Source organism: Alexandromys fortis, unplaced genomic scaffold (assembly GCF_014885135.2).
Source record: "Alexandromys fortis isolate MF-2015 unplaced genomic scaffold, M_Fortis_MF-2015_v1.1 scaffold_24, whole genome shotgun sequence".
NCBI lineage: Eukaryota > Metazoa > Chordata > Mammalia > Rodentia > Cricetidae > Alexandromys > Alexandromys fortis.
Genome location: NW_026067906.1, coordinates 16,332,787 through 16,347,025, shown reverse-complemented (window position 1 = coordinate 16,347,025; position 14,239 = coordinate 16,332,787). Strand labels below are relative to the sequence as shown.

Below are 14,239 nucleotides of genomic sequence, written 5' to 3'. Positions count from 1 at the left end.
AGGGAAGTGAAGGAAAGGACTCTGTGGACCACAACACAAAGTGAACTGAAGAACGTGAGCAAAATTTTAGGCAAGTTTATCATGGAGAAAAAACAGACAGAGACAGCCAACGCTGGGAATGGAAAGAGTCACCATTACAGATTCTGAAGATACTAACCAGATGCAGTGGGTATCGTCAGACATGCCAGTTCACGCGAGAATTGAAAGTGAAAAGGTTCCAGGAAAAAGTTGATGAAGAAGAAATAAGCCTTACTATTCTTATTAAAGGAGAGAAATTTTTTCTTGCGTAGCTTTACCAAGAAGAATGGATTGCTCATAAAATAGCTTAAGTTGCCAGCTACAGGCAAACTAATATCACCTTGATACTAACACCAGATAGAATAAATCTGAGGGATGAAAAGTATGAGTTTGTTATAGTCAGGAACCTAACACACTGACCAAATGAAATCTGTCTAAGGAATGCAGCAAAAGCGGTATATTAGAAAATTGATCTCCTTTGCTGTAGGATAAAAGTCAAAAGCCAACTGATCAATAGATGGGGGAAAACTGATGAAATCGATACCTGTTAAAAATAAGTCATCTTTCAGTAAGAGAGTACTTTCACTAAAAGGATGCCTGAAAACCCTGTGATCGCTGTTGTTGGGAGAAGGACATGAGAAACAGCTTGATAATAATCAGCTGGAGAGAAACACAGCCATGAAGGAAATCTCATAAGACCCCGCCCTTGGGGTGGAGAACTACAGGCAACTAATGATGGCTGAGAATGGGGGACTCCATCTTCCCCAGGGCCAGCCCCCAAACATAACAGCTACATTAAATGGACTCAACAAGTTGTATTTATAAATCCATGTGTATGTCTAGATTTAACAATAAAGAAAACAGTCCATGAATTTGAGAGGGGATGGGGGACATGCGAGAATTGGAGGGAGGAGAGATGGAGGTGGAAATAGTTGTAAGTACAGTACTGACATATACAATTCTCCAAAATATGAGCACTCACATTGGGCAGCTCACACCTGCCTATAATTCTAGTTCTAAGGGATCCCATACCCTCTTCTGGCCTCTGTGGGCACCTGGATTCATGTGTGCTTATCCCCACACAACCACACACTTATAAATAAAAATTAAGTTAAAATTCTTCAAAATCAAAACAAGGTTAATCATTTCCCTCATTTTAAAAATCTGACATAGTAATAGAAGCATTACCACAACATAGAAAGATAAGAATAAAACAGCCTAATTAGGGCTGGAGAGATGGCTCAGAGGTTAAGAGCATTGCCTGCTCTTCCAAAGGTCCTGAGTTCAATTCCCAGCAACCACATGGTGGCTCACAACCATTTGTAATGGGGTCTGGTGCCCTCTTCTGGCCTGAAGGCATACACACATACAGAATATTGTATACATAATAAATAAATAAATATTTTTAAAAAAACAGCCTAATTATTGAAAAGGAGATAGGCTAAAAGGAGCTTGTAGATTATGTGGTTGTATACTTAGAAAATCCCATTAAGAAATCTACCATCAGATTGTTAGACCTTAATTGGGTAGTTTACTAAAATTAAGAATCAATATGTAGTTGTAAATCCAAATGCTTGTTAGTTTTGTATGGAGAAGGTGATAAAGCTACAAGGCAGAGATGAAATGCTGGTGGGTAGAAGACAAAAAACCTGTCAGTTGTTACTGAATGATAGGTTGTGTTCTTCTTGGACTTGATTATGAATATATGTCACTGAGTACAAGATAAAAAAAATGTCAAGGCACCAATGGGAAAAAAGAAAGAAAGTCTTTGAACCCTACTAATAAGGCTGGGAATTAATGCATTAGGGCAAAAATGGACAAATCATCCAGTCCACAGCTCTAGCATATTTGTGTACATATATTGTGTTTATATTGATAAGCAGGCATACTATAGATCAATGATTCTCAACCTTCCTAATGCTGTGACTCTTTTATACATTTCTTCATGTTGTGGTGACCCCAACCGTAAAATTATTTTCCTTGCTACTTCATAACTAATTTTTGCTACTGTCATGAATTGAAATGTAAATACCCAATATGCAGGATAGCTGATATATGATTCCAAAAGGGTTGCAACCCAAAGGTTGAGAATTAGTGCTGTAGGAGACTAGTACAAGTGTCCATGCAATGAGACCAACCAAACCAAACAAAAAACAAAAGTGGGGGCGGGCATAAGAACTTAAATCTTCCTCCACACATACAACTTAAGTATCTTGAACTTTAGGGCTTCTGATGTACAAAACATAGGAGAAATATATTTTAAAATACATGTGAATCTCTTCTTTAAGAATTTAAAGCTGAGGCAGAGAGAAGTCATAAAAGATAAGTATAAAATAAAATTGGTTGTGTTATAAATTCCTTTAGAGCTTTTGTCCAGCCCAACTCCACACAATAGAAGACATTTGTCAGGAGCATGGATGTATAGAGAGTTGAGACTGGTGGCTCATGCCGATAGTTACACAGGAGGCTGAGGCAGGAGGATTTTAAGTTTGAGGAAGGTTTAGAAAGTGTGGTTTTGCTGGAGGGAAGTATATAACTAGAGGCGGGCTTTAAGGGATATTGCCCCCTCCCCCAAATTCCAAGTTCATTCTCTACTTAGTGTTTATAGTTAAAAGATGTCAGTTCTCAGCTTCCTGCTCTTCCCACCACGATGTGGGATTCCCCTCTGTATTCTGTGAATATGTTTTATTACAATTGGTCAATGAATAAAGAAACTGCTTGGGCCTATGACAGCAGAACAGAGCTAGGTGGGGAAAACTAAACTGAATGCTGGGAGAAAGAAGGCTAACTCAGTGAGATGACATGTTCCTGGCAGAGGAAAAAGACGCAAGCCACCAGCCAGAACCTTGTGGTAGGCCACGAGCTTTGTGGTAAAATATAAAATAATAAGAATGGGTTAATTTAAGACGTAAGGGCTTGCTAGAAATATGCTAGAGTTATTGGTCAGACAGTATTGCGATAAATACAGACTTCTGTGTGGTTATCTTGGTTCTGGGCAGCCGGGAATGAACAAGCAGCCTCCTACTACTCCACCATGTCTACTGCGTATTGCCATCCATCTGCTCCGCCATGATGGACTCTAACCCTCTGCAACCATAAGCCAAGTACACTCCTTCAACTGCCTTTGGTAATGGTATTTTATAGTAACTAATGCAGGGATGTAGCTGAGTGGTAGGTACATGTCGAGTCCTAGGTTCTACAACAACAGGGCAGACAACCTAACAGGAAAATGGGCATTAGACTAAGGGTTAATTTTCCCCCTGAAGTAAGAAGTACATAAATGACAATAAATATTTAAAAGATTTTTATTCTCAGTCAGAGAAACAAGACCATAGTGGCATATTTAAATAGATTCAATTGGCAAAAATGAAAAGACCTAACAAAATCCAGTTTTGAAGATTTTAATCAATATGATCGGCCATGTATTGCTAATGTGTCAATTTATTTATAGCCATCGTGAATAGCCATTCATTTGAAAGTTAAATATTTGAAACAAAATAAGTCATTTTAGAAAGAGGAATATTTTATGTTTTCTCTCCTACATGGAATCGAGATTTTTAAAAGAAGGAAAAGGTCTATTTGAGACTAGTGAGGGGCTCGTGTGAAGGGAGCAGGAACATAAAACACCTACACAGAATTGTCATAATGAAATCCATTGCAGTTACTACTTGACAATGATTTAAAGGCAAGAAAATGGAAATAGTTAAGAATTTGTATACTTGCAAACAATCAATTTCACTCTCATTTTTTGAGATAGTGTCTCACTATGTAGTCCAGGCTAGCCTGGGACTGACTTATTGTATATACCAGGCTGGTTTGCTCTCGTGACAATCCTCCTGCCTCTGCCTCCCAAACACTTAGATTTGTGTGAGCAACTATACCTAACAGCAGTTCCACTATTAGTTGTATGCTCAAGAGAAATACTTGCACATATTCCAGAATATATACATAAGCATGTTTTAGAAAAAAATCAAAGGAATATTGTAGTGGACTGTTTGTTCCTGGCTGCCCAGATTCCTGAAATAATCCTACAGAAACTGTATTAATTAGATCACTGATTGGCCTATTAGGTCTAGCTTCTTATCCCCCAGCTCTTACATATTAATTTAACCCATTTCTGTTAAGCTGTGTATTGCCATGTGATTGTGGCTTACCGGGTAAAGTTCCAGCATCTGTCTCCGGTGAGGCTACATGGCTTCTCCTAACTCCATATTCCTTCTCCCAGCATTTAGTTTAGTTTTCCCACCTAACTCTACTCTTTCTCCCTATCACAGACCAAGACAGTTTCTTTATTAACCAATGGTATTCACAGAATGCAGAGGGGAATCCCATGTCAGTATATCTATAGGGGGATATACGTTCACATAATGGACTATTGCATGATACTAAAATGTATAAATACTGACTCTTTGCAATGTGGTAACTTAATAACATAGATAGAATGAAAAGGCAACGGTCAGAAAACTACATATAGGCTACTCCTTTTCTCATAAAGGTTAGCTGTAGGGGTGTGTATGTGTTTGTGTGTGTGTGTGTGTGTGTGTGTAGCTAAATTTTTTAAACTACAGGAGAGTGGTCAGCTGTGGGCTGGTGAAGGAACAAATACCTGCACAAGTGTTTGTCAGTGTGTAGCCTCTGCCCTGGATAGCAGGTTTATAGGTTCTCGTTTGTCGTTAAAACATGCACGGAAGAAGGAACAAAAGAGAAGCACCATGGCCTGTTGGTGCCGTGTGAGGAAGCGAAGCCTATGACTGGCGGATCATGTGCGCATGCGTTTCCTCACAAAACCCTGCACTATTGAGCAGGACTGTTGAGTTCATTTTCCATTTTTACTTTCAGTTGACTTGTGTGAAGCTGAACTTGCTACAGGAAACGAAAAGCCAAGTAAATCACGCTCTGTGTGTGTAGTCTAGACGGGCTTCCACACTTGGTCTGCACCTTTAAAAACAGAGCTTTGAAGGAGTAGACTGTGTGTACTGAGGAATGTAATTCTCCACCGTACATTTGAAAATATCGGACAAATTTCTTTTATTCTCACAAAGCTTTTGAAATAACCCAGTCTTTTTGGTCACCCATAGAAACAATTGTATTGTTGTGCGCCCTTTCTGAGGTTAAAGACAATAATAACTCTATCTTTTTGGTGGCTAAATGGATTTACTCGGTGAAGGTGAAGATAGAGGCTGTACAGGACACAGAAGAGATAAGGCTGGGCATTTATTGCCCATTTATATAATTACATGTGTCACTAAGGACAAAGGTCCTTAAAACAAAGACCAGAGGCAAAACAGAAACAGTTCCTGAACTAAGAGAGATGGATTGGTCACTACTTCCCTCTTGGTGATTTTTTTTTTTCCCTATGTGGTCGCAAGCCCTTTCATCTTATAATCACGCTTGAGAACTTAGCCGTCTTTACAGGCTCTAGTTTGATGGCTGAAGAGATGCTTCACGTCCCTAAAAAGAATATGGAGATTTCCCGGAGTGTTCATGGGCTCTGAGAAGCCCCGAGGACAACACCTATTTCCTGAGGTCTGGCTGCTTTCGCTTGGAGAGAAAAGAGCAGCATGGACGTGCTAGATGAGAACGAGGTCTTGCGGCAGTTCTTTGAAGGTAAGAGCCCAGGCCGCCGCGGTTTCTGCTTCTGAGCTACGTCTCTGCCCACTCCCACGCTCTCTGCCCGCTCCCACTCTCTCTGCCCGCTCTGCCGTTGGAAGGGCGCTATCAGATAACTCCCGAGTGGAACGACGGGTTTTATTTGCACCATTGATAGCAAAAGTCAGTGATATGGGTAATGGTTTTTTAAACATAGGATTCCATCTTCCTTAGCTTGATTGGTAAATGAGTCAAGGGAGCGCTTGCATTATCACCCGCCTGTGTCTTGTTAGGGCTCATTATTTCCAATCCTTTATGTTTTAAAAACGCCAGGTCTGTCCTCTTTTTAAAGTGACTTCATCGTGTAACAACAACAAAAAAATAATAAGATCTTAATTAAGATATATAATTTTGAATAATTAATTTCAAATCAGCCTAAAACAGCAAAGGAACCCAATTGCTGCTCCCATCTTTCTGCTTATTCTTAACACTTGAAAAACATGTAGCTGGAAGATCATTTGCTTTTGCAGTTGAGTTTCTCTTCTCCCTGGTGGAGTTTGACCAATACCAGCATTGTTACACAGGCTTTCACCCTGCCCAAAACCCAAGATGGCGGTGCAATTGCTCCTATTTCATCTGGAGGATAGCCTTATAATAGTGGGTCGTTTGAAGAAAAGATCTTGCCCTCCGCTGCCCCTTTATGATGCATGGTTGGCAGAGTCAACATTAACCCGGCTCAGGCTTCCTCTGGAAGGGAAATGTGGTCGAGTTTTGACACGGTCCAGGGTGTTTCACGGAGGTGCAGTGAGGGGGTCTAGGGTGCACTCACTCAAGAGCAGGAAGCAGCACACTCAAAGAAACGATATTATTATTATTATTATTATTATTATTATTATTATTATTATTAATTATTAGTTTAGTGAAGGGTGCGACAAAAAGAGATATTTAGAGTTTGGAAAGCATTAAAACCCGAAAAAAGGCTGAACGCTAATGAGTGGCAGCCACAGAAGGAAGACTCTAGGTCACAGCCAAGAGGAACTGACACCATGAGGGAATTGCCATGGTTTGGGTTTTGCCGGAAATGGCAAGAAAGTCAAGTTAAGCTCTGAGATTCGCTGAGCTCCTTTGGTCCTGCATCCGGTCCCCTGGAGTCCTGCCTGCAGCGGTGGCCAGGCTCGACATCGTGCATCTGGGCTGCGCTTGGCATGTGCTCGATTCACCGATGCCATTTCGCTGTTGTTTTCTGCGGTTATACCCTGTGGAACTGTCGTTTGAGCGGTAGGCAACAGCTGCCGCCGTACTTTTCTTTTAAAAGAGAAACCACTGATTCTTTGTACAAGCAAGAGAGGTAGACTTTGCCTCCGAAGACTGAGGGAACCAGGTCTCTGGTCTCTGCTTTTCCTGGAAGAGCTTTCACATGATCTGCCTGCGGTTCCTGTTTGTCATAGAGATCTCTATGATGCTGTTTCCATAAATCTCTTCTGTAGTTATAGGAATACTTAGTCGCCATACTATATCATCATCATCATCATCATCGTCATCATCATCATCATCATCGTCATCATCATCATCGTCATCATCATCACTATTATTATTACAGTTTCTTTTTTAGCCTCAAACTAAACGATGCAGCCTCTCCGATGGGGAAAGCATCCATTCTCCATGTATAGAAAGATCGCCAGCGTTCCCCTCCTTTGAGCGCAGAACAGGAGAGCAGGCAAACTTGGGGGAAATACAGAGGCACAAGCCCCCCAAAATCACAGTTAGCTGCCAATTTTTAAAATTCCTTCCACGGTTTAGCAAACATCAAGTATGTCCTTATGCCACGCCTACCCCACCTCTTTTAGGTGGAGGCTAGCGGGGTGGGGAAACTTTCCCCTTAGGTTTTCCTGACTTTTTCCCCTGGAGCTTAAAGAATGAAAACCTTTAGAACAAGGAGAGCAAGACTGGATAGGGAGCCGTCGTCAGGAGGGCTGCGTGCAGCCATATTCCTGTTGATCGCTCGTTTCAAAACAAATGCAATCTTGCATTTAATTTCATTGGTTATTAGTGACACAGGACTTAGACACAATTACTCACATTTGGCATACCCACTTTTAAAGAGTGATTCAAATCTTTTGGGGAGAGGGATTTTTAACCTGAAAAAAAAAGACCCTTTTCTGTTTAAAACACTATCAAAAACCATTCTGTTGTAGTACTATTTAATGTGTAAATTGTAATATAAAGACATATTTTAGTTTATGTGTATGCGTGAGTGCTTGCTTGCACAGCATCTGAGCCTGGTGCTTGTAGAAGTCAGAAGAGAATGCTGAATTTTCTAGAACCAGAGTTACAGGTGGTTGTGACCCACTCAATGTGGGTGCACAGAACTGAACCCACATCCTCTGCAAGAGCAGCAAGTGCCCTTAACCATTGTGTGTATGTATGTGTATTTTTTTATTTACTCAGGTGTGTGTTTTGCTTTTTTATTTACTCAAGATCTGAAAAAAAACAAAGCTTTTGACAAATTGTAACACATCTGAAAGCAAACTTTCTCTTTACCTTGGAGTTTTTATTCCAAATAAGACAATTTTCCTTCTAAGGATTTTGGTATTAAAGAATTTAGGTTGACAATATAATCTTGAGTTCATGCTGCTGTTGGTATTTGTGTTAAAGTGGCTTACTGAAATCCAGCTCCCCTGTAGACATCAGTGGGAGAGACTTCTAGAACTCCAGGCTGTGCAAGGGCAGAGACTATCAGAAACAGCTTGTCTGCAAAGCTGTAATCAACGTAGCTTTGAACATTTCCAGGCAGCCATTATCACAAGAGGGCAGTGAAGACACAGGAAAGACAGAAAAAGCTGCTATACCACTGGTTCTCAACCTGTGGGTCATGACCCCTGTCTAGGACCATTGGAAAACAGTTACATATTTACACTGCAATTCACAACAGTAGCAAAATTGCAGTTATGAAGTAGCAATGAAAATAATTTTACGGTCTCCATAACATGAGGGGCTGAATTAAAGTAAAGGGTCACAACATTAGGAAGCTTAAGAACCACTGTGCTGTACACAAACTCTTTGAGAATACCACGGCAATGCAAGGTTCAGGAGAATGCAGAACGTTATGGAGCAGAAAAACAATGACTCATTTTTTACCTAGATTAATCTTGAAAGGCTTCAAGGGAGGCAAGCTAGATCTGTTGAGTAGAGGAGAGAAAAAAACCCTGAAACATGCTTGCCCTATACAGCATATGGCAGTCACCCCGTAATACATGCAAAGAATGAGTGAAAGAACAGTGTGAACCCCATTCCTTTCAACCAACAGCTGTTGAATTCCAACTCCATTTAAGGCGATCAGCAAGTTCAAATGCAGGGGAAGAAGGAAAAATCGCCCAGCGGCAGAATGGTCTAGTGACTGGAGTAGAGGAAGTAGACACAGGGAATTGCTATTTGGTGGACAGACTTAGATGCCCTTATTTTCAGAGATACAATGATAATTGTCTTGAGAGCTTCTTGTGTATTATTTCTCCATCGGCTGATGTTTCTGGCTTCCCAAGAGAAGGGTCAGAAGCCCGAACAGCTGAGTGCAATGTACAGGGCAGACATGACTCACTGCTGGAGCTGGTCCTGGGCAAGGCTTTCCTGTGGGCCAAGAATACCATCCACAATCAGCTGCTAGCCTCTTGATTGTCTTTCTCTCACACTGAGATCCCCGCTTTGTCCCTGTCTCAAGCAATCAGTGCCCTTCTGCTTGCTTCCTTCTGCCCCCGACAGAATCTCAGGCTCTCACAGGAAAAGCAAATGGCAAATGGCCTAAGACCATCTCCCTCCTCTGTAAGGTCATGAGTTCCAAGTGCTTTCACGGAACACTGATGCTGTTTTGACCCAGAGGGTCAGAAAGGTTACTCTTCATTGATGGGAGACTCGGTAAAGCTCTGAAGCTAGAATTCTAGACACGGTGTTGCCTCTGGTCTGAAGTTCCTCTGAAGAGACTGAACTTGTTTATCTGCAACATAGCTTTTACTTCGGTGTGGAGACAGCCTGGACCTTCCAGGAGACGGAGCGAGATTAAGTCAAGGACAGAAAGAACCAGCCAGATCACGCGAGTGATTGAAGATCCTTAAGGAAGATATTTAACTTTGATCTTAAATGCAAGCTTCTATTTGATGTGGGTGGTTGGTTAGAAACCATGTAAATGGCGTGAGCCATGCAGGACAGACTAGTGATGGGCAATTTCAAGTTTAAAATGTAGCACAAGGGATCAGCGCTGACTTCGACCACCTGCACACCCATCGCATTTGAAACCTATTGGGCTTGTCAGCATCTTCCCTCGGATAAATCCTCCAAGAGAAGGATTTCATCGCCTGCCTCGGTGTTAGTGGTGTAATCTTTCTGGCTTTGAGTTAAGCCTGGGTATCTGGCAGACTTGGCTGTGGCTTGGGTTGTTCAACACACAGGCGCTGACGTAGAGATAACCTAAAAAGGGAGGCGGTCGTCTCCACCACCGCGCCCTTCAGGGCTTACACCTGTCCAGTTTGCCATTGCTGCTGTGTGTTTTTGTTTGGGCTTGAGTTTTTGGTTTTGTGAAATGATGGCTTGTTATGTAGCCCAGGCTGGCATCAAACGAAAAATCTTCCTGCCTCCAGCTCTCTAAGTGGTGGGATTTCAGGTATGCTTCACCACCTCCAGCTTTTTATATGTTTTAAACAAAGTACAGAGCGTTATATGACTTTACTCTTTAGTGTTTGACCTTCTCATGAAACACAGAGTGCACTATGCTTATCATCGGTTGTTCTTGCTGATCTGCAGCAGAGGTCTGCAAGCTGTGACCTAGAGTCCACATCTGACTGGAAGCTCGTGAAGGCCAATAAAGTCTAGCAGAACACACCTAATCACACCCGTGTTGCCTATAGCCACTTTCGTGCTCTGATGGCAGAACTGGGTGCTTTCAACAGAGACCATGTGGGCTGTAAAACCTAAAGTATTTGCCATCTGGTCCTGTACAGAACATGTTTGACAGCCCCTAGTCTGCATCCTAATGATCAATAATAGTTGTTATTGATTGAGCATTTATGTTCTGAGTATGGGATAATAATTAAGACCATGGACTTTGAGTCAGTCAACCTGGTTGTGGAGTGTGGTTTTGCAATGTGCTGTTTCTAGGATGAGTAAACCTGTCAGTCCTTATGTTTCCCAATGTGTAAAATAGAAGTAATCGTATCATCTCCATTTGTGGTTTGTGGCACTATGCCGGTGCAGAGAAGTCAGTAGTTTTTGCTATGCTTATTTTTAGGGTTATCTTTTTTTTTTTTTTTTAAGTTACAGAGGTTCCAGACCATGTTTTCTTTTCCCTTGTGAAACTTAAGACTGAAGTTAAATAGTTAGGTTAAATCTTGTTTATGTTCATCCAGGCAGCAAGTGGCTGCAAGGTCACTGCTGAGGCTTTGGCTATGGACTAGACTAATACCTTGACAGGATCATGAGAAAATGTAGCTCCATTGAGATGAGAACAGGTAGAGGAAAGAATAGCTAGAGGTGAGAACAGCTGGAGGTGAGGACAGCTGGAGGTGAGGACAGCTGGAGGTGAGGACAGCTAGAGGTGAAACAGCTAGGGGTGAGAACAGCTGGAGGTGAGAACAGCTAGGGGTGAGAACAGCTGGAGGCGAGAACAGCTGGAGTTGAGAACAGCTGGAGGTGAGAACAGATGGAGGTGAGAACAGATGGAGGTGAGAACAGCTGGAGGTGAGAACAGCTAAGGGTGAGGACAGCTAGGGGAGAGGACAGCTGGAGGTGAGAACAGCTGGAGGTGAGAACAGCTGGAGGTGAGAACAGATGGAGGTGAGAACAGATGGAGGTGAGAACAGATGGAGTTGAGAACAGCTGGAGGTGAGAACAGCTGGAGGTGAGAACAGCTGGAGGTGAGAACAGATGGAGGTGAGAACAGCTAAGGGTGAGGACAGCTAGGGGTGATAACAGCTGAAGGTGAGAATAGCTGGAGGAGGGAATATTTGGAGGTGAGAACAACTAGGGATGAGTTGCTTTAGGCTCCAAGTGTGATATTGAAGCCATCAGCAACTATGGCACTGGAGAGAGGAAGAGAGAAAAGGGAGACTCTCCAAAGAAAAAGAAAAACGAGCCAGAATTTGGTGATGCCGCTAACAGGAGGTAGGCTAGTCATTTGCCATGTGACATATGACCTGCAGCCAGGCATAGTGGAAAATTCTGGAAGCAGAAATGAAAAACAAGAAAAGGGCTTCTCTCACTTGCAGGCCTGAGGCACACGTGCCTGAGAAAACCACCTTTGTTTGAGAGGACCCCTAATTCTAATGTCTCTTACTATGCATGGAGGCTTGTTCTAGGTCCTAACCTTCATAAAATGTGTTGAAAAATACTCCCAACTCCCCAGTTATTTACCTTGGATGCTTCTCCATAAAGCAGAATTGTTGGCACATCGATATTGTTAGGTTACCTGCTATAAAGTTTGGGTGTTGGGGAGGATTGTTTTACTCTTAATCAGTGGTTCTCAAAGGGGGTAGCAACCCCTTCATCAAACTTTATCTCCAAAAAATATTTACATTACAGTTCATAACAGTAGCAAGATAACAGTTATGAAGTAACAATGAAAATATTTCTATAGCTGGGGTCCCCACAACATGAGGAACCGAATTAAAAGGTTGCAACGTTAGGAAGGGTGAGACTCACTGCTCTAAACCCATCTGCTCATCTGCATCCTTCCAGTTGCCCCATGTTGAGTTGCATTTCTTCGATCTAGAAAAGGTTACTCCAAGTCTAGAAGCCTGGGATATAATTCCATGGGGGGTGGGGTGGAAATGTGTATTTGTGAATGGTCATATTTACAAGAAAGCTCCCGGCTCAAGAGCCCAGATGTGGAAGGGATAAGGTGCCACTGAGACTGTCCATGATTATAGTTCAGAGGTTTAGTCCATTTTTGTTATGGTGGGAAGCAAGACAGCATGCATGCAGACATGGTGCTGGAGCTGAGAGTCCTTACGTCTTGATCCAAAGGCAACAGGAAATGATCTGTCTTTCCAGGCATGATATGAGCATATCTGAGACCTAAAAGCCTGCCTCTACAGTGACATACTTCCTCTGACAAGGCCACACCTCCTAATAATGCCACTCCCTTTGGGGGCAATTTTCTTTCAAACTATCACTATCTATCTATCTATCTATCTATCTATCTGTCTGTCTGTCTGTCTGTCTGTCTGTCTGTCTGTCTACCTATCATCTATGTGTCTATCTGTATCTATGTACCACCTATCATCTTTCTCTCTCTCTCTTTCTCTCTCTCTCTCTCTCTCTCTCTCTCTCTCTCTCTCTCTCTGTCTGCCTACCTGTCTGTCTATCTACCTACCTACCTACCTACCTATCATCTATGTGTCTATGTATCTATGTACCTATCGTCTATCTATCTACTATCTATTTATCATCTGTCTATCATCTATCTATATATCTACCTATTATCTATCATCTAAGTATTTATGTATCTATCATCATCATCTGTCTATTATCTATCTATCTATCTATCATCTGTCTATCAATTATCTATCTATCATTTGTCTATATACCTATGTATCTATCTATCTATCATCTATCTATCTATTATTTGTCTATATACCTATGTATCTATCATCTATCTATCTATCTATCTATCTATCTATCTATCTATCTACCTACCTACCTACCTATCCATTCTTCCATCTATTTATGTATATGTGGGAGCATGCCACAGCATGCTGGAAGAGATTGGAGAACTTTGCAGGTCAATTCTCTCCCCCACAATGTGGGTCAGAGGGATAAAAAGAATGCAGGTCATTAGGCCTTGTGGCAGTGATGAGCTATCTGGATTTCTTCTTTTAATGCTGTTTTTACTTCCAAACATCCACCTACCTCTCCCGTTTCATCACTAGTCTCTCATAAACACCCGCTGTCTTCTCTTTTCATCTCCTCTTCAGTTTTGGCACACTGTGATCTGGCTTCTGTACCCATTTATTTGCAATGTCTTCCCATTGCTAGAGCCCATTGGAAGTCTTTAGCCCGGGTCCTCTGAGAGTTGCCTGGTCCCACAGTCACCTTCTGTTTACCCATGTGCACACTCTCCTAGTTACGCCCATGGTATCCTTGCCTCTGGCTCTCATCCCGCTTGTTCCTCTCACTCTCTTGAAGTTACCCAGCCTCCTCCATGTCTGCTCCAGACGACTGCTTCCGAAGCACAACTGTGTGAGTGTCACAAGCTTACCCAGGGGTTCCCACTTCTTAGCACAGCCCGAGCTGTTGATAAGCTCCAGGCCCATGCTGACAGCTCCTGAATATTCCCATGCAAGCTGGATGCCCCCCTCTCCTCATCCAGACTGCGCTGGCTCCTGTGTACTCTTCACTTCCTCAGACCTTTTGCTGCTCTCTGTCTCTGTCTCTGTCTCTGTCTCTGTCTCTGTCTCTGTCTCTGTCTCTGTCTCTCTCTCTCTCTCTGTGTGTGTGTGTGTGTGTGTGATAACACAGCACTGGAGACTGGGAAACTTATGAAAAGGTGCATTTATGTATGACAGTTCTGGAGGCTTGACAACCTAAAAGATTATGACCTGGCATCCTCATGTGGCAGAAGGCAGAAAGGCAAGAGAGCACGCTGGAT

General features: G+C 42.3%; 1 protein-coding gene across 1 annotated transcript in view; it reads left to right on the top strand.

Moving 5' to 3' along the window:
- Positions 1-5,326: 5,326 nt before the first annotated feature.
- The window catches only part of Myrfl (myelin regulatory factor like), a 102,535-nt gene continuing 93,622 nt past the window's right edge, over positions 5,327-14,239 (top strand). Inside the window, exon 1 of the mRNA XM_050135442.1 lies at positions 5,327-5,625. Within this exon, the coding sequence (XP_049991399.1) occupies positions 5,580-5,625 (46 nt within the window). The 5' untranslated portion in view covers positions 5,327-5,579. The remainder of the gene's footprint in view (positions 5,626-14,239) is intronic.